We start from the raw sequence: 18,875 nt of genomic DNA, 5'->3' as shown, positions 1-18,875 counted from the left end.
CTAAAGATCATCTGCTTCCATTAGCGGCACTGTGGGTAACTGCCATGTTAGCTTCTAGCTCTCTTCCTGTTGCCAAGTGAGCTGAATGAATAAACCAGCCTAATTAAAGTGACATTTTTGGAGTAACACAAGAAAACCCCTGTGACTAACCAGAAATGCCCTTGTACATCTGTAGACTTGGCCCAAAATGGGAGTTCTGGCTGATGTGGCTGAGCCCCACTTTGCCAGTTTATCCCATTTGAAAATGGTCCTTGATGACAGTCATGTAATCGCAACCCCAACAAAACAGACCGTTCAACAACCTCCTAGCTGCCTCAACCAAGAGTTTCCACCATTAGTGCTTAGACTTAAACTCTGGGGAATGGCCCACAGGATTGACAGGTTCTTAGAATGGCCTTAAATTATTAGGCCCAAATTTGGTTCAGGTTACACTGGTGTTGCTCCAGTTCAGGCACTATGTGTCTGATGAGTTAGTGTCAGCTGCCATCACTCAGGTGGGCATCTGGACCTGTGTCGGTCCTCTCAAATAAAAAAAAAAAAAAATTTTTTTTTTTTCAGGCAAGGGCTAAATATCTGGTGGGGATGTGATGAGATAGCTGTCCATCCGGGAAGGTCTGGTCCTATCCCACACTATTCCTCCAGGCTTAGTCCCTAGGGCCCAACACCTTTATGATGGGGGGTGCAGAGTTTTGGGGTCCTTCCTTAGACATTCCAAAGATTTGGTCCCAATTGTTTAGGGCTCCTGTGATCAGAAAAACTGTAGGAAATTAGGACTCCATCTTGGCTGTGAAGACTGGAATTTGATGGACCTAATTCCACTCACAATTTGGTAATTTGTAAGTGACAAACTTTGGGAATTAGAACTTGAGAGATTTCTTTAGCTCCTTGGGACTTCATCATACCCACTCTCTACTCTGAGTCAAGGATTGGACTGACGGACAAGAGAAGTCAGAAGTAATCCCTGCAGTTTGTTCTGGGTTGGATCTCTTCACTCCCACCACTCCTCAGTCCACTCTACCTGGCTTCAGACCACCCCAGCATCATTAACCAGAAGAGCCACGCAGTAGTAGACCTTGGCAAGCCCCCAGATAGAGGGCACAGGAGGCCAGCCACTCCAGTGCAACTCTTCCCAGTAAGGGCTGGCCCCTGGTGGAGCAGGGCCTTCTGCCCTCAGGTGAGGCTACTCTTGAAGAATCCAGGTGAATCTCTGGTGGGTAGGGATTGAGATGGGGCCCGTGCAGAATACCCAACCACCAGAAATCCACTTGCCATTCACAGTTGGGCTCCCTAAGCATCTGAGTTCAAGGAACAAGTTCAAGCTCCTGAGCTTGGCAGAGTTCAAGGAACAAGTTCCTGAGTTTGGCAGAGATGTCAGACTGATCTTTATACATTTTTCAGTTTTCTCATTTTCCCACTTGGCCTTCCCTCCCCCATCAAAGACCTGCACTCCTCCAGGGGGCTGGATCCAGTGACAGGGGGCACAGTCTGCATGGTTTCTGGGACTGCGAATATGGAAGATGTATCCACAGGTCTTGGTTTCCCTGAACAACCCCATTACTGCCATGGCCCCACTCCCTAGATGATGCTGGTGATGCCAGTGGCTTTCCTTCACAGGCCAGGCTACTGCCAGGTACTGTTTCTGCCCCAGAAGGAGTCTGGGGAGGGAGATGGGAAAAATCCATATCCAGACCTCCTACCCTGACATCCTTATCTGAAGGGGGCAACGTCATGTCAGTGGTTCCCAAATTGTCGTCTTCAGAAACACAGTTCAGATCAAATATACCCCGTCATAGAGATTCCATATGCATTAGCCTAGCTAAACCAAACCAAACCTGTTGCTGTCAAGTCAGTCACGACTCCCAGTAACCCTATAGGGACAGATTGGAACAGCCCCATAGGGTTCCCAGGGGTGGCTGGTAGATTTGAACCGCTGATCTTTTGGTTAGCAGCCAAGCTCTTAACCACTGTGCCACCAGGGCTCCTTAGCCCAGTTAGAACCTTGAAAAGACACAAAGGAAAGAAACCTGCTTCCCATATGCTCACCTAAGGTTTTCCTAATGCATTTGTGCATGAACCTGTTTCACAGTAAAATGCAGAGCTGGTATTCAGCACCAACAGTCATTTTTGGCTGTTTAAATAGTAAATACTCTTGATTTTGGAGGTAAATAGCCCCAAGCCTCTGCCCCAGTGTCCTCCAGCCACCCAAGCCCCTCCTCCTCAGGTCTGACCCCAATCCAGTGTCTACCTAGGTGGCCGCTGGCCACATGTAGCCTGTGCCTACCATATTGGACAGCACAGATACAGAACACTCCCATCAATGCAGAAATTGGACAGCAGCAAGTAATGCCCAGCACAGCAAACCTTGAGGACGTTTCTTGGGCTGGTATCTGTTCTGATTGTCCGTGACTATGCTGTACCAATTGTTCATTTTTTTGGAGTAGTATCTAAGTTCACTTGCACTAAGAGTTCAGCAGGATATACAGTCTGTGCATTCATCAGAACTTAAAAATTTAATACTGTCCACCTCCCCAGGTCCCAGGAGCCCAAATTCAATGCATACCCATGGTTATACCGTCAAGACCATGTGATTGTGTTTACATGAGCATGACTATTCCCTCCACCTGCCATCTTCTCCGTGAACATAACTGAAAGGATTCTGTTACAGGTACATGTCACTACTCACCCAAGAATGACTCCATCAGAATCTGTTTCCATAAAAAGTAAAATCATCTATGATTTCTTTCTAAAGAAAAGGCCATACCCCTTATAAACAATTAAACTTTTTATAAAAAGACAAATGTACATATTTACACACACGTACGTATGTGGTCACATATGACTTAGTGGTTAGATGGTGTTTCCAATTTTAAGTCACAGCAAGGCACTCACACTTCCCTCCCTGGGCCTGCTGAGGGCTGTGGGGCCTGAGGGGATGGGGTGGGCGCAGGGCAAGGCACTGTATAAATAAATGCAAAAGCCAAGAGCTTGAGGGAAACATTAGTGTACACCTCTGATCAGAAATGTGGCAAGGCCCACAAGAAAAAGTGCCATGTTTTTTTCCCAAGCCCCTCAGCCTGAGGAGGGAGCAGGACAGAGCTCCTCTCAGGCTGAAGAGCACCGTCCTGAAGGACTCCATTTTTCCTTCACATTTCACTGGCTTTGGAACAGTCCCCAGGGCTCAGCTGGGAGGGGAGGCCGGTCTTTGGGAACAGGAGTCACTTAGTGCAATTGTCTCTTAGTGCAGAACCAGCCCTGGGGTTGGTGCTGTGCTTTTCTGAGGTCACTGGTCTGTGCTCCTCAAGCCAGTTCAGTGACAGCAACACCCCATCTAGGCAGCTGGGCTCAGAGGGAATAGCTAGAAAGCTGACTCCTGTCTGAGCCCTCCACTTAACACATCAATCTCAGAACCCCACCTTCCGGGGAGGCAGGTCCAGCTTTACCCCAAAAACAAGCCCAGGCCCTGGCCTGCCAGGCCCTGACAAGCCTGCTGACCCAAGGAGGGAGAACCCATCCCTGCTAGGCAGTGGGGTCACACTTTGCCATGTCAACAGGGCCCATAAGAGTCCTGCTTCTGTGTACCACAGCCACCATGATATAAACTCCTGCTTGTCCAGGGGAGCAAAAGGGGTCAGCAGTCCAGTTATGGTGCACAAGGAATGGCCTGGATGGAGGGCAGCCTGACTGGGGGCAGCAGACTGTCCAACCAAGTGGAGTCCATGTTCTTCAGGTCTGTGAAGACGCGATGTAGGCTCAGCCCAACATCCCCTGGAAGATGTGAGAAAGGCTATGTTAGGCTGGGTGATGAGAGCAGAGGGCATGCTTCCTCCCCAGCTCTGTCCCTGAAGACCACAGACAGAGCCTCTGCTGTCCACCCCGCAGCAGCAAGCATCCACTCATCTTTAGGCTAACCTTAGGGCATGGAAGCAATAGCTAATTTCCAAGCTGTCTGTACCCCCCGCCACCCCATGAGTTTTATTAAGAAGGATGTGCGACCTCTGCTGCTCCCTGGCCTTACCCTCAGCCCTTCCCCACCCCCACATGGTTCTCCCCTCTCCAAGAAGCCATATGGATCCAGGAGCTTCTTACCCCCAGCACTGTCAACTTCGGGCTCTTCCTTGCAGCTGAAGTCTCCATAGACAGAGGAGGGCTGGACCCCAGGCTCATTGAGCAGGTACCCCTTCCCATCCACACTTGTCGGCTGCCACTCCGACTGCTCCAGGAGCTGGGGTCAGAGGAGCAAGAAGCCATCAGCTTACTTCCAGTAAACACTCACCCTGCACTGGCCTTGCCCTGCTTAAGCCAAAACTTCCCAGCCAGGGCCATACCCTTGGCCATTTTCACGTGCCTAGATGGACACAGATCTGAAGTATAGTTAGGACAAGGGCCCAGGAGGTAGGGGGCAAAAATGCAGGCCCTCTCAACTGTATAAGACCACACCAATGGGGAGTGTGGTCTGAAGCAGTGGGTAGCATAGTGAGACAAGAGAAGATGGCTAGAAAAGCTAGAGATGAAGAACTACGTCCCTGTCCCAATTTTCTGTGCTGATGGAGAAGAGCCAGGGTACAACTACTGCAAAAAGTTTTTTTATATTCACTTATAAAATTGAAACAGAAAAACAAAAACAAAACTGGAGAATAATTTGCTAGAAAAAAAAAAATACAAAAAATGCCACCGTATTACAGCTCTCAAAGGCCGATTATTGAAACCTGATGTGCATTTTCCAAACTAGCAGAAGTGGAGCATGTTGGGGCAGAGGACACAGGCCAGGGACCCGGTGCTGACGCTGGCTGACTCACAGAGCTGCCTGTGGCCCAGAGGTTTGCCTCAGGACAGCCTGAGACCAGGCCTCCCGCTTGCCCTCACTATCCATGGTGTCTCTCACTAGCCAAGAAGGGCAATGGTCCCCAGCCACAAGAACATGGCACTTGTGGGACTATGCACACAGCCAAGTCACAGCAGCAACTGCTTGCCTTCTGATTAGGAAGTGCTCACTGGTTCTCTCTCTTCACTGAGAAACGGCCACTTCAAAAGGGTGGCCAGGTAGGAAGGGGCTTTACCTTCATGATGTCCTCAGGGAGTTTCCCCTCCTCATCCTCATCTGTTGCAGCTGTGGATGGGGAAGAGTAGAGAGGTTGGTGGCTGTCAGCCATGCTGGCCCTGCAGTTCCAGCCCCACTGGGTCCCCCACCCCTCCACACATGCACACACATACTGGCCTCCCAGCAGACATCTGCCTGCCACAGAGATTTCGGAACAGGACATGGGCCTGGTGAGTCAGCCTCCAAAACTCTGAAGCCACACCTCTTCCCACCCCCCCTCACTTCCTTCCTCATCCTCACAGATTTGGGCTGCAGAGGAGCCAGGAGAACCAGCAACCTTGGATCAAAACAGCCAGCAGCCCCACTACACCAAGTCTCTGGCTTGGCCACTCCCCTCTTCTCCCCAGCCCACCACAGTCCTGCAGCCCACTCTGAACTAGCTTCTTGGTATCCCTGTGGCTTGCAATGCCCAGCTCACCCGCTCAGTGCCAGGTGAAGAAACCCATCCCAGGACTCAAAGTCAAGCAGGCAGGCCAGGCCCCAGGAGCACAAACCTTCAGACGTAGAGGGCATGGGTGACACCTGGAAGTTGTACAGGTCACTGGTGCTGTCAGGTAGAATGTCCACTGGGATGCGCCATTCGGGGAGAGTGCTACTGACGGCACATGGTGAAAGCGCTGGGGGACAGCAGAAGCCACAGGTCAGGGCTGTGTGTTTTCTTAGTTTGCAAGACAACCAGCACAGCCCATCCTGCAGCCCATTCTAACAGGCCATCGTCCACCAGCATGGTGTCTCCTGTACCCAAGACAAAGTGCCACCCACCAACCTTGAGGGTATCCTGCCAGTGGCCCCACTATACCAAGCAGACCCAGCACACCTCACCTGGAGTGAGGGCCCGTTCCACCTCCAAGTCGTGCCCCAAGTAGCCCTGAGCTGTGTAGCTGCTGTGGTCATCGGGCAGGGTGGAGCTGCTGAGTCCATCAGAGAAGGTGTCAGGGCTGGAGTCCCCACATGACTGCAGAGAGAAAGAAGCTTAAGCCTAGATCTACTATGGCACTTCCTCCACTACCCACCTGACCCACAGGGGAACCAAAGGCCCAGCTGCTTAGGACCAGACTTACCTTCCTCTTGGCCTTGCTCTTAGCATCTTGGCTAGACTTGGACTTTCTCTCTGTGGGGCAGACAGGCTATCAGTCTTGGGACAGACATGCCAGCCCCAGCTGTCACTCTCCCTCCCTTTTTCCTCCCTAAGGGCTACCCCCAGACTCAGAATCCTTGGATACCTTTCCTCTGGTTCTTGGTGAGGGGTGGGAGCATCCGGTACACCCGCACAGCTGAGCTGCCCTTGTTCCTGCTCTGGTCCTTCACCTCCTCGATGTCTGGCAGTGAGTTCATGGCACAGCGAAAGTTGGCTTTCCATGTCTTGGGATCCGTCTCCTTTTCCCCTGCTTTGTATCGGCCTAGATGGCAGGAGAGCAAAGAGGACAGTCAGGCCCACAGGTGCCTGGGAGAAGGAAGGCAAGAGACACACACCCTGTTCAGGCCAGCAGGTAAACCTGGTGACATTCTGTAGGCCTTGGGTTCCTACGGTTCTTAAATGCCCAGGCTTGGCTCAAGCACATCCAGTAGGCCTCAATGAAGGGTCCAGCCAGAAGCCCTCGCAGGACCCTTATCCCCAAAGTCTGCTTCTTTGTCGCGTACAATGCCCAGTCTCCCTGTTTGGGCTGTCAGCAGCCAGAGAGTAGGGACTGGGGCCTATCTGATATTTCCAGACATGAGAGGGGCCAGAGTGGGCAACAAAGAACAGTTATTGATAGGTGGGCTAACTGGTCTGCCATGGGCCAAGAAACCCATCCCTCAAGGAAGAAAGGAAGCCACCAACCAGACCAAGGACCCAGGTCAACGCCAAGAAAAAGGAAAGCTTAGATCTCTGTCAGTGCCCTGGCTCACAGCTGCTTTTACCCAGGTTGTACTTTAATTCAGTCGTAAACTTCCTGTAGTTCACAAGTCCTGCGAACTTACTGAAACAACAGGCCCTCTCCCCCGAAACACAGGTCTGCTCCCACTCACACAATTCTGCAGTCTCAGGGAGCTCAGGGACCCCAGGGACCCCGCCCAAAGCCCCTGTGTTACAGATGCGCCTCCCCTTATCTCCTCCCGGCTGTTCCTGAGCTCCAGCCCAGCGCACACACCTGTGTGAATGGCCCAGCTCCTGAACAGACAGGCGTCCTTGTTGATGTCCCAGCCATGCTTGGCGGCATGCTTCCACGGGATCTGGAAGATCATCTCCTCCTGGACAGCACACACACACACACAGCTGCATCAGCTCACAGCCACCATAGGACGAGAGACCACACACAGCCTTTGGGGCTGAGTCTGCCGGCCCCCCCCCCAGGTCTGGGAAAAGAGTGACTTCCCCTTTTTGCCCCGACATCTGGCTTGGATTGACCTACTGTGAGATTGGCTTAAACAGGCTACTCTACCACTCTGGATCTCTCAGGAGGGACTCTGGTACCATCGGCTTCGCAAAGAAGTCTCTCTACTTGCTATAGGTGTGCTGGGGTCCACAGAACACCCACCCCCATAGTCCTGGTTTGGAAGTCCTACTTCTGTCTGGCTGATCTGCATCAACATGGAAAAGTGTTGGTGAGAACTCCTTCCATTCGAAGGGGCTGCTCAGGACACCTAGGCCAATTGACTCCCATATGGGAGATCCTGGCTTACCCCTGAGGGAGCCCTGGACCCAGACATGGATATTGACTACCTGTGTGACCCTGACACTGTCTTTGCCCCTCAGTTTTCTCTTCTGTGAAATGAGAAAAGATCTTTTAAAATCAGAGCATGTGTGTGGACACAGTGACAAATATAAAGACTATGGTCTCATTATTATCATTACCAGTGGTTAATAGTGTGGATTTCTGAGTCAGACTTCTCAAGTTCAAATCTTGGCTTTATCACTTTCTGTGTGATCTGGTATCTACCTCTCAGTGCCTCGGTTTCCTTTTCTGAAAATGGGATATTAACAGGTCCTACCTCACAAAGCTTTCTAGGGATTAAATGGCATAATGCAAGTAACATACTTAGCATGATGCCAGGCATACAGTGAGTGTTCAGTAACAGCTACTACTATAAATACTATTATTACTACCAAGTGTGCAGGGTCTGTGCTGCCCTGAGTACATCAGTTATAGGCTTCTTAGGTCAGAGCAACTAGTGCCAAGTTTAATTCTTAGATTCCCTGCTGAGCCTTCCACCTTCCTGTCAAGCAGTGGCCACCTCTCTATCTCCTATCAGTCCAGACTGGAGCCATAAAGAATGCTCTGTGTGTGTGTATGCACATGCGTGAACCTGTGTGTAGGAGAGGCCAGTACTCAAGCTCTGCAGATGCTGGGAGACTCTCTGCTGCTGAAAACTCTAAGTGCCCTCAGGTGGGTGCCCGGTCTATACCCCGAGAAGGGAGGAAGGCAGGAGTCTGGCAAGTGGAGCCCAAGGCTGGACCCTGCACACCCCCTGCAAGCGTGACCCACTGGGAAACATATCTGCTGGCCCCCTCATCACTTCCCTTTTTGAGCTGCATCTGAAGCTTTGGTCCCCAAAGAACATGGATTAAAACAGTGGCGGAAAAATCCAAAGAGTTACACTCACTTTATTAATCCAGACCAGCCCTGGGATTTGGTTGGAATTAATCTGCATCTCTAGCCAGGGTCTCATGCGCATCCGAGTGATGGGCATGTTGGCTGTAAAGAGAAGACAGAGAGCTCCTGTTTGCAATCTGTTCAGCAGCCACCTGGGCACTACCCTGTCACACCCAGGTCAATTACCCTCCCCTTCCCTCACACACCCCAGGCCCTCCTGGTGAGTACTACAGGCTGGGTACTATTATCAGGGTGGGGGACCTGAGCTGGAATAAAACTGTCCTCCAAATAGTTTCAGTATCTTGGGCAAAAACACTTTTACCCCTTCCCTTTCCCTCACCCCCTCCAAAAAAATTCCAGGAGTAGACAGGCACGTGAGCGCTAGCTTCAGGATTTACTTGCAAGAAAAGAAACAAAATGATACGGATATCTCAACAACAGAACTTTACTCCCAAAACTCAAACCCTTGGGAAAGGGAGGTGCTTCTTTTGCGTGATAGCAAGAAATTTCTCTGACTTGAGTTGTTGCCACCAGCTGTGCACCTTCCCTAATGGACAAACAGTCACCCTTCGTCCTGGACATTTCCTCTTGGACTGAATCCATTCTACGCCTCCCTGACAGCCCCAGTGCCCAATGCGCCAGAACCAGGACGCTAACCCTCTGGCCTGGCTTCCACTCTTCCCTCAACTCCCCTCCCGGGGCAAAGTGGCCCAAGAAGCACCTGTGGCGCCTGTTCCGGCAGCTCCAGCAGGTCAAGACCTCCTCCCACCAAGGGAACCAAGCTCCCGCCCACGCCATCAGCACGGGGAGTCGGAAAGCCTGGGGCCTGAGCGCAGAGTTGGGACCGCGGAAAGCCGGCAGTGGGAGCACGGGGCGCCCACTCGAGTCACCGGTACGGCTTGTGGATGCGCGTGACGAACACATCGACCCACCAGATGCCCCGGGTGGCTCGGTGCACACAGATCTGCGAAAGCAGACGGGAGCCTGCAACCTCGGCCGGGTGGGCGGTCCGCGACGCGGCCCGCCCTCCCCGCGCCGCAGCCGCTCCTTCAGCGCCCTCACGAGCCCGCGCTGGGCCCAGGCAACGCCGCGCGCCCACTACTGTCCCGGCTCCGGTTTTCGGCCCCCACTTCCTGGTACCCTGCGCGCCTTTTGTTCGACGTCGCCGGCTCCCCCAGCGGCGGAGGCGGGCTTACCTCTCCAGTGCCCGAGGGTCCCGGTGTGGCAGAGCCTGCTGTAACGGCGCGGGGAGTGCGATCCTTGTGGGAGGGGGAGAAGGCGGAGGATGCCTGGGTCGCGGAGCCGCGGGGTAGGGCTGGCCTTGGCTTGGCACGGCTCCGCTGTACTCAGCGCAGCACTGCTCCGCTGCACGTCCTACCTCGGCGATGGAGTGGCGCGCTCTGCCAGGACCGCGGCGGCGCGGCGAAATCTAAACACTTAGCGGGATTCCCCCAGCCCAGGCGTGGCCCCGCCTTCTAAGAGCCGCGCGGCCGCCCATTGGCCGGCGCCGCCTCATCATTTCGGGGAAATCAGGCTGTTGTAGAGCTAGCGGCGAAAGGGGAAGTACAGGGCGGCTGCTCCTCCCCACCCCCTCCGGTCCGGCGCCGCCGCCCCGGGCGACCGTCGGCCCAGCCAGCCCGCCCGCTCCCACTCCACCCCGACTCCAGCTCGCCTGGGAGAAAGACTGTCCTGGAAAGCTAAATGGCCCGGCCCGCAGTTACTCGCTGCATTCCCCATTCTTCCAGCTTGTTAGCCCCTATGGCCAGGTCCTCTCGCCTCTCTGCCGAGGGTGAGGACGCCTATATCCCGAGCTCAGGTGAAGGGCTTGCCCGGGTACCTGCCGCCTTCTCCGGGGTTGACACTGAGATTGAAGCCAGGAAAATCAGTTTGGCTCCTCAATCCTGCTATTGGGGCGTCAAGAAGAGAGGGTTTCGGCCCTCACACTGCCGGTCTTGAGGGGTGACCCCCTCCAGGCACTTACCTGCCCGGGGGAAGGAAAAGGAAAGCCTACTCTGCCTGGGGTGCTACCTGGAGCTGCCAGGCGGAGGAAATCCCAGCCCGACCGCTGCTGGTGATGCCCGCCAAGGGATTCCCAGGACTTCTGTTTTCTCAACTACAAAATAACAGCCCTACCTTGCAGAGTTGAAGTGACCGGGAGCGAGGAAGTTTGTAAAGCACCGTGATTTGCAAGGTCCCTGTCCTGGGGTCTAATAATAACCAGGGAGCTACACCTCCCCCTTCTCAGTCTGCATCCCTAGGACTGTCCCACCGCTGACCTTAGAAAGGGAGAAGAAGGGATTCTGAGAAGCCTGGACTGCTCATTGGGGGTAGGGGTGGGGGACAGCCTTGGTCTCTCCTAGCACTGGTGTCTCTGTCACCTTCACAGCCTCACATGGCCCTGGCACGGGAGCAGAAGTTCTGGGCAGCCTGGCTGGAATCGCTTGGGACTGGCAGAGACCATGGGTCTGGCCAGAGAGAGGGTCGGAAAGCCTAGGACCCTTGGTAAGGCACCAGTTTAGTTCGTGGGCTCATAACTAGACCTCTTCAGACTTGTACTCCTAGAGGCTGGTCTGGGCGTTCCTTTTCCTTCCAGAACTGTGGCCAAGCCGGCCTGAGTCCTTCCTCCGCGTCCCCAAAGCTGCTATTCAGAAAAAAGTCTCAATTCCAGGTGGAGCTGGTTGTGTCACTCACTCCCCCCATCCTAGCGCCCCCTGCACAGCAGCACCCAGTTGCAATGATGCAGCTATATATAGAAACATTGATGCAGCAATCCACCTGTCAGTCATTCAGCTGCCTCCCTCCCACAGAGGAAATGGATGGGCTAATTCAATTCTGATGCACCAGAATCTGAATGGTGTGACTGATGCCAAGCCTGGTTCCCAGGAAACCAGCAGGAACGGGTCAAAGTTGTCTCCTAGGGAGTGGTGGGTGCAGGAGCTGGGAGAAACTAGGAGGCAGGAGGAACTATGTGGAATGAGCCTAGCTAGGTATTAAGCAGAGGCTCTGGAGGAAACCTTGGTAGCATCGTGGTTTAGAGCTATGTCTGCCAACCAAAAGGTTGGGCAGTTTGAATCCACCAGGTGCTCCTTGGAAACCCTATAGGGCAGTTCTGCTCTACCCTATAGGGTTGCTATGAGTCGGAATGGACTCAACTGCAAGGGTTTTTGTTTTTTGTTTTGTTTTTTAGGGAGGCCCCGGAATGACCAGGAGATGGGGTTGGGGGAGTCAGTAGCAGATGGGAGTGGGACCCTGCTACAGGGGCCAAGACCTTCTAAGCAAGAAGAGCAGAAAATAAGTGGCTCCTGAGTTGTGGAGTCTATTCTCTGTACAGCAATGCTTGTGTCTTCCCCTCAGAACCTGGGAAGGGATAGACACAGAGGTTGGAAAATTCAGAATGAGATTAGGAAGAGGAAGGTTGCATCTCTTGTAGCCTGAGAAATTGACCGAAGTGATCATGTGAAGACAAACAAGAGGCTGTATAAAAAAAAAAACTTTGTTTTAATTCACAGATAATCATCTCTGTGCACAAACGTATATATAATGAGCATCTTTCCATGTCATGAAATTTATTTCTTCAGTATCATTTGTAATGGGTACATATAATTCTACCATAAGGATGAAAAAAAATTTACCCAATTAATCCCCTGTTGTTGGACAGTTAGGTTATTTCCATTTTTTCATAATACAAACAACACTGTGTAGCTAAATCTTTGCGCACATCAATAATTTTTTGCTTACAAGAAATTCCCCAATGTTAGTATTTACTAATGAAACTGTGATTTACACCTATGAAGTGTTCTTGACCTTTTTTTTTTTTTTAACAACTTTAGGGATTCTTGTTTTATCTTGAAGTCTATAAAAAACCTACTTATCATGATTGGGGTGCTATATTCCAAATCAGTGAAATATGTAAGGCTAAACCCTGTTTAAGTACCCAGAGCTTTGTATCATAACTGCTTTTGATGAATCCCATTCTAAAAGGTATCACATATTCCATGTGATGCTAAGCAGAAAACACAATTTCCCTAGGCTTTTCTTAGTAATTCAGGGCCATCAGATTAACAAGCGGGCCCTCTACCTTCCCTGACTCAAAGTTCTCATCTTCTTCTCATTCTAACCATCTCTTCTAAGCAGGAGTCCAGCTGGACACTCCGCTACAACCCTTCCCACAGATTCACACACACATTCAGAACTCTTGGTCTCCCTCCCCTTTCCATGCTGCCTCCAGCAGCTTCTCATCTTCCTAATTGTGGCTCCCTCCCTGGTGATGGCTTTCCCATCCTCCTCTCTGTCTTTGCCTCACGATCTCCCTAATATGCAGCTCCACTCAGTGGCCTTCGGAGCTCCCCAGATTCCTCAAGCCCCACATTCAAATCCCTGCTTGCTTTGGCCCCTGCAGGGTCTCATTCCAACCTTCTTTCCCACAGCTTCCTGACCCTTGGGAGTAACTAGAGGGTGGTAGAAAGAGAACAAAGGATTTGAGTCTGAAGGCTTGGGTTCTCATCATGCTTTTGCCACTTGCTATGTGACTTTGGAAACCTGGTGGCATAGTGGTTAAGTGCTACAGCTGCTAACCAAGAGGTCGGCAGTTCAAATCTGCCAGGCACTCCTTGGAAACTCTATGGGGCAGTTCTACTCTGTCCTATAGGGTTGCTATGAGTCAGAATTGATTCGAAGGCAGTAGGTTTGGGTTTTTTTATTTTTATGTGACCTTAGGGAAGTTACTGCACTTGTCTGGGCCTCAATTTTCTCATCTGTAAAATAGAGACGACCCTTGCCTATCTCTTCTAATTGTTGTGAAGATGAAATTAGATGAACTATCAACCTATTCCTAACTTTAAACAGTGAAAAAGAGGAAGACCCTCAATGAGATGGACTGACAACAGTGGCTTCAACAATGGGCTTAAGCATTACAACAGTGGTGAGGATGGCACAGGACCGGGCAGTGTTTCTTTCTATTGTACATAGGGTCGCTATGAGTCAGAACTGACTCCATGGCACTTGACAACAACAACAACAACTTTAAACATTCGTCAAATGAGATGTATTAATAATGATACATGAATCTTTCACTACATTTCCATCCTCATGCCTTTTGCTCCTTCCATTTGCTCTTTCTCCCTCTCTTCCTGGGATACTTAGAGATACTCCTCTCTTTCTCTCTCTCTCTCATACACACACACACACACACACTTCAGTTTCAGTCCCCTTTTTTAGGCCCAGAGTCAATGCCTGGTCCCCACAAAGTACCCCCAAAGCAGCCAACCAGAAGTCCATTCCTTGGCTCTTAAATTTCTGGTGTTGCCTTTTCACTATTTGTCACCTTCTGGGTGGTGACCTTCTGGGGAAACAAAGTCTGCATTTTTCTGTAAGAGACCTAGCTGAGTTCCTCACACTCAGCAGCTGCTGTTAGCTGGGGACCTCCCTGGACCACCTACCCTGCTTTGAATCAAGGTCTTACTCATTGGATGCCTCCCATCCATACCCTCTCAAGTGTGAATTTGTTGGGCATCTTCTTCATATTGGAGCCCTCGTGGCACAGTGGTTACGCATTTGGCTGCTAATCAAAAGGTCAGCAGTTTGAATTCACCAGCCGCTCCTTGGAGACCCTATGGGCAGTTCTACTCTGAACTATAGGGTTGCTATGAGTCGGAACCCACTTGACGGCAACGGGTTTGGTTATTTTTGGTTCTTCATACTAGGCCCTGGGGGTTTCCGGGCTGGCAGAAAGGGCTCCCTGGCTGGCAGCAGGATCAGTCCCTATGGGAGACTTTCCCCTGGTGGACTAAACACTGTCCCCAGCCTCCTTCCTCAGGCTTTCAGAATACACTGTTCACCCCGTAGGTGGGCTTCAGGAGCCTGCCTCCCCACCCCCACCACACACACACACACACACACCCGCACGCACACACGCACACCCACTAAGACAATGCTGCAGTCTTTGTCGTGCCTAGCAGAGTGCCCAGCAGGTGGTAGGTACTCAGTAATCTTTGTTCAGTTTGCTGCATTGCCCCCTTCCTCAATAATCTGATGTTCCTTCCTTCTCAGATTAACAATTCCCTGACTCTTCTCTCTGATACAGACACTTCTTGGTAACCTGTGGTCAAATCCCCTACTGATGGGGATGTGTGTGGGATTGGAATTGTTCTCAGGATCAGAGAGCTGGGGTGCAGGGCCTATCAAAGCTTGGACTAGATTTTTGACTGGGTATGGAGTAGCCGTGGGCTACAGTGGGGCCTGCCACCCAGAGCCGTGGCTACAGTTCCTAAAGCAGACAAGCCTCCAGCATGCGTTCCAGCCTTCCAGGTCCAGAGGTAGGCTCTCTGAGGTGCTCAAAGCCCCTTCCAAACATCAACTATTTTCACAGTAAGTCTGGGGGGCAGGTAGCCCTAAACTGTCAAGTGCAGGGTACTGTAAGGACAAATAACCAAAGTCATTGTCTTTGAGTCAATTCCCACTCAGCAATCCTATAGGACAAAGTAGAAATGCCCCGTAGGGTTTCCAAGAAGCTGCTGGTAGATTCGAACTACCAATCTTTTGGTTAGTAGCCAAACACTTAACCACTGTGCCACCAGCCTGTAAGGACAAATACAAATTGAAGGTAAGAGGTTTGAATTCTCCCTGTCAAAAATAAGGGAAAAGGCTCACAATCTTTCAAAAGTATGTAAATAAAGGATGTTTCCTTACGGACCTGGGAACCAATTCCTTTGAAATGTAACCATCAAGAATAATCAGGCCTTTACTCCCAGTTTCCTGGAAGATTAGCATAACTTTAGGTGTTGTTGTTAGTTGCCGCAAGTGGATTCTGACTCACACAGACCGGTGTATGCAGAGTAGAGCTGCTCCATGGGGTCTTCAAGGCTGTGATCTTTTTGAAGCAGATCTCCAGTCCTGTCTCCCAAGGTGCCTCCGGGTGGGTTCGAACTGCAACCTTTCAGCTAGTAGCTCTTAACCATTTTCACTACTCAGGGACTCTGACTTCAGGTGTCCTGCCGTAAAACAAAACGAAACAAAAAACAGTTGCCATGGAGTTGATTCCAACTAATGGCGACCCCGTGTGTTTCAGAGTAGAACTGTGCCGTATAGGATTTTCATATATTAAAAATATGAACGTGAACGTAATGGGTTGTATCTACTTAGCTACATGAAGGGCCAGGTTCCTTTCTGTCTTTGTGATCGCTTTAGCAGGTTGCCTATGATGTTTCTATGGTGTAATGCTTACACAATAGAAAACCTTTTGTTCTCCTATTTCTTTATTTTTAAGGTGATTTTTATTCTAAAATGTGTAAAATTATCTATTAAAATTGAAAGTCAAAATACAAATTAAAAAGAATAAATATCAAACATTTAAACCAAATTTATTTAAATAAAGCTGAATTTTGAATTTAATTATGCATAGTTGTTAGTATGAACTGTTGTTTGTTGTTAATACCAGAAGCTATTAAAAGATTTAAATTTAGCTATTTTACTTTTTAAAAATTATAATTTTTTGTGTGTTTTAGGTGAAAGGTTAAGCAGCAAATTAGGTTCCCCTTTAACAATTTTTATACAGATCGTTCCATGCCATCCATTACAATTTTTACAATGTGTTAGCATTCTCATTATTTCCATTCTGTTTGTTCTGTTTCCATTAATCTAGCTTCCCTTCCCCTTCTCATCTTTGCTTTCAGGTAACTGTTGACCGTTTGGTTTCATACAGTTAATTGTTTAAGGGTGCACATTACTCATGGGTGATATTGCTTATTTTATAAGCCAATTTATTATGTATTTAGCTGAAAGGTGGCCTGCAGAAATAGCTTCAATTCCAAGTTCGAAAGGTATTTATCTTAGGGCAATAGTCTCAGGGGGTCCTCTAGTCTCTATTTGTCCAGTAGGTCTGGTCTTTATTAGGAATTTGAGTTTTGTTCTACATTTTTCTCCCATTCTATCTGGGACCTTCTATTGTGTCCCTGGACAGAACGGTGGCAGCTGGGCACCATCTAGTTCTGGTTTCAGGTTAGAAGAGGTTGTGCTTTGTGTGGGCTATTAGTCCCATGGACTAGTTTCTTCTTTGAGCCTTTGATTTCCTTCATTGTCTTTTGCTCCATACAAGTAAAGACCAATTGTTGTATCTGGGATGGCTGCTCAAAAGCTTTTAAGACCCTAGATGCTACTCACCGAACTAGGATTTAGAACATTATCTTTATGAACTATGTTATGCCAATTGACTGAGTCGTGCCCAGAAACTATGGTCCCAAGCCTTTTGACCCAGTTAACCAATTCTTCGAGTTGTTTGGCTATGTCTAGGAAGCCTCCTATTTCTTTTCTATTTTTGTGGAGGTTTTCTGGGTTGGGGGTAGATTTTGTTTGCAGTAACTTTTCCCCAACAGCACAAGTCAGGCATAAAATCATCAGAAAACATCCAAAAGCCTGAAAGGAGATTCAGGCATCATCTCCCTTTTTGCAAGAAGCCTAGTGCAAGAGAAAGAAAGCCGTTTCTTAATTCATTCAACAAATATGAATTGTACTGCAGCCCTGGGTCAACTCCAGGTTTGGTCCTGGAGCTACATGGAGCAGAAGACTAGCCCCTCCCCTCCCACAGCTCTGCAAAACTGCTGTATGACACAGCAGAATAAACGTTATGATTTTTTTTTTTTTAATAAAAAACTAAAGGCAGAGCGAGAGGCTGCCCCTGGCGGAAAAGCACGGGGTGCGGGTGGGGGGGTCCTGCAAGGTAAGGGTGGGTGGAGAAATTGCTCAAGAGCCCCAGGCTGTTCGGAACTCCCGGGGGCGGGTGACAGCATGAGCTGCCGCTGATGCCCAGTACGGAGTTTCGTTTCTTATAAACACTGCGTTGGGAGGAAAGCGGCCTCGGCTCCCCATTCGTCTGGTGGGGCCCCGCGGCCGGGGGAAGCTTCGGAGCCAGCGCTGGCGGCCGCGACCGGGGGCAGGGCAGGGTGGGAGCAGCGTCCTCCTTCCCCCGGTAAATGGGTCCTGTAGAACGGCCCACGCCACTGTCATATGCCCAGAGCGCCCCTGGCAGGCTTCTTGCCTTTATGGGGGCGGCAGTACTCCATCTTCGCCCTGGTCTGGCGTCCCCCACGCCTACGTGACCCACTCAGCTCGCGTCGCCCGGGCCTGAGCATGGTGTGTGTGTTTGGAGGGGAGGGGGCACCAGCTCGACCGGCCGACTACCACATTCCTGCTCTGCCCTGGCTGGGGTGAGTCGGGGTGAGCGGCCTGCTCCGGCCTGGTTTCCTGGAAAAGGAGGGAGAGAGGGCGGGAGAACCGCAAGGCCTCCCAGCCGTGCAGGCCGGGTGGCTGCCTGGGACCGCCCCCTCTTTTCCCCCTCGACCCGGGCTAGCTGGCTGCCCCGCCCGTGCCAGGCGGCTCACCTGCCCGCGGCCCAGGGCACTTCCTCCTTCTTCCCCGCCCAGTCTGCCGCTCCAGGCCACGGGTTTGCAGCCTGCTCTTCTCTGTGCCCGTTTTCTTCCCCTGTGAGACCAAGCTAACAATAGTTAGCTTCCATCGCTCTTGGTAAACGTTCTTCTTCCCACCCTCCCCCCCGCCTCCCCGGTTTTGGCTGGCACACAGTAGGCACACAGAAATGGCGTCCACCTCTAAGTTAGTGCAGAGGAAGGCCGCTGGGGCGCTCCGCCGTTCACTGCAGCCAGAGAGACTCGGGTTAGACTCGCAGCTTCCCCACGGGAGGCGCGGGTTGTGCCGAGCCGCCGAGCGACCGTTGCCTGTGGGGGATCCAAGCGGAGCAAGCCGCAGGGCTCCGCGCGAGCGCTCACATCACGCCCCCCTCCCTGCAAATGGGGGAAGAGGCAGCCGCAGGGCGGGGATGGGGAGGGGTTCAGCCGGGCCCCCCCGTTCTGATCAGCCCCAGGTGCCCAGTTCCCAGCGTCAGCTTCGGGCTCAGCTGGGCCGCGCGGGAGGCTGGGGGGTGGGGCGGGGGGAGCGAAGGCTGAGTTTCGGTTTCTTGCAAACGAGGCGGCGACGGCGAAATCGAGGAGTTTCCGGGAACCGTGCCGGGAGCGCTGAGATCCGCGCGGCAGCGGGGGGCGGGGGACCGGCGGGGGACGGGCGGTGTCCAGTGTCGCGGACAACAGGTCTGCTGGAAGTTCCAACGGGAGCCGGGGAAAACCGGCCCCGGAAAAGCCCCACCTGAATGTACCTGCCCCAGCCCCCTCCGGACAGTGTTCCTGAAAAAGGGGAGG

General features: G+C 51.4%; 1 protein-coding gene and 1 long non-coding RNA gene across 3 annotated transcripts; both read right to left on the bottom strand.

The window, feature by feature from the left end:
- Positions 1-2,764: 2,764 nt before the first annotated feature.
- IRF1 (interferon regulatory factor 1) lies at positions 2,765-10,229 on the bottom strand. Its single transcript, XM_049872843.1, has 10 exons — positions 9,870-10,229; positions 8,684-8,775; positions 7,231-7,330; positions 6,322-6,498; positions 6,160-6,209; positions 5,921-6,053; positions 5,593-5,715; positions 5,058-5,107; positions 4,087-4,222; positions 2,765-3,765 (listed from the first exon to the last, which is right to left on the bottom strand). Exons 2-10 carry the CDS (start codon positions 8,768-8,770, stop codon positions 3,641-3,643), a joined length of 981 nt encoding a protein of 326 aa, XP_049728800.1. The 5' UTR covers positions 8,771-8,775; positions 9,870-10,229; the 3' UTR covers positions 2,765-3,640.
- Positions 10,230-12,156: 1,927 nt separating this feature from the next.
- LOC126069486 (uncharacterized) lies at positions 12,157-18,576 on the bottom strand. Of its 2 annotated transcripts, XR_007515930.1 has the most exons (4): positions 18,271-18,576; positions 18,048-18,147; positions 15,365-15,662; positions 12,157-15,249 (listed from the first exon to the last, which is right to left on the bottom strand). It is a non-coding gene; the product is annotated as an uncharacterized LOC126069486 (long non-coding RNA). The 2 variants fall into 2 exon arrangements; XR_007515929.1 differs by having other exon boundaries at positions 12,157-15,662.
- Between the last annotated feature and the right edge of the window lie 299 nt (positions 18,577-18,875).

The sequence above is a fragment of the Elephas maximus genome, chromosome 2, assembly GCF_024166365.1.
Source record: "Elephas maximus indicus isolate mEleMax1 chromosome 2, mEleMax1 primary haplotype, whole genome shotgun sequence".
NCBI lineage: Eukaryota > Metazoa > Chordata > Mammalia > Proboscidea > Elephantidae > Elephas > Elephas maximus.
This window is presented reverse-complemented; position numbering and strand designations above follow the sequence as displayed.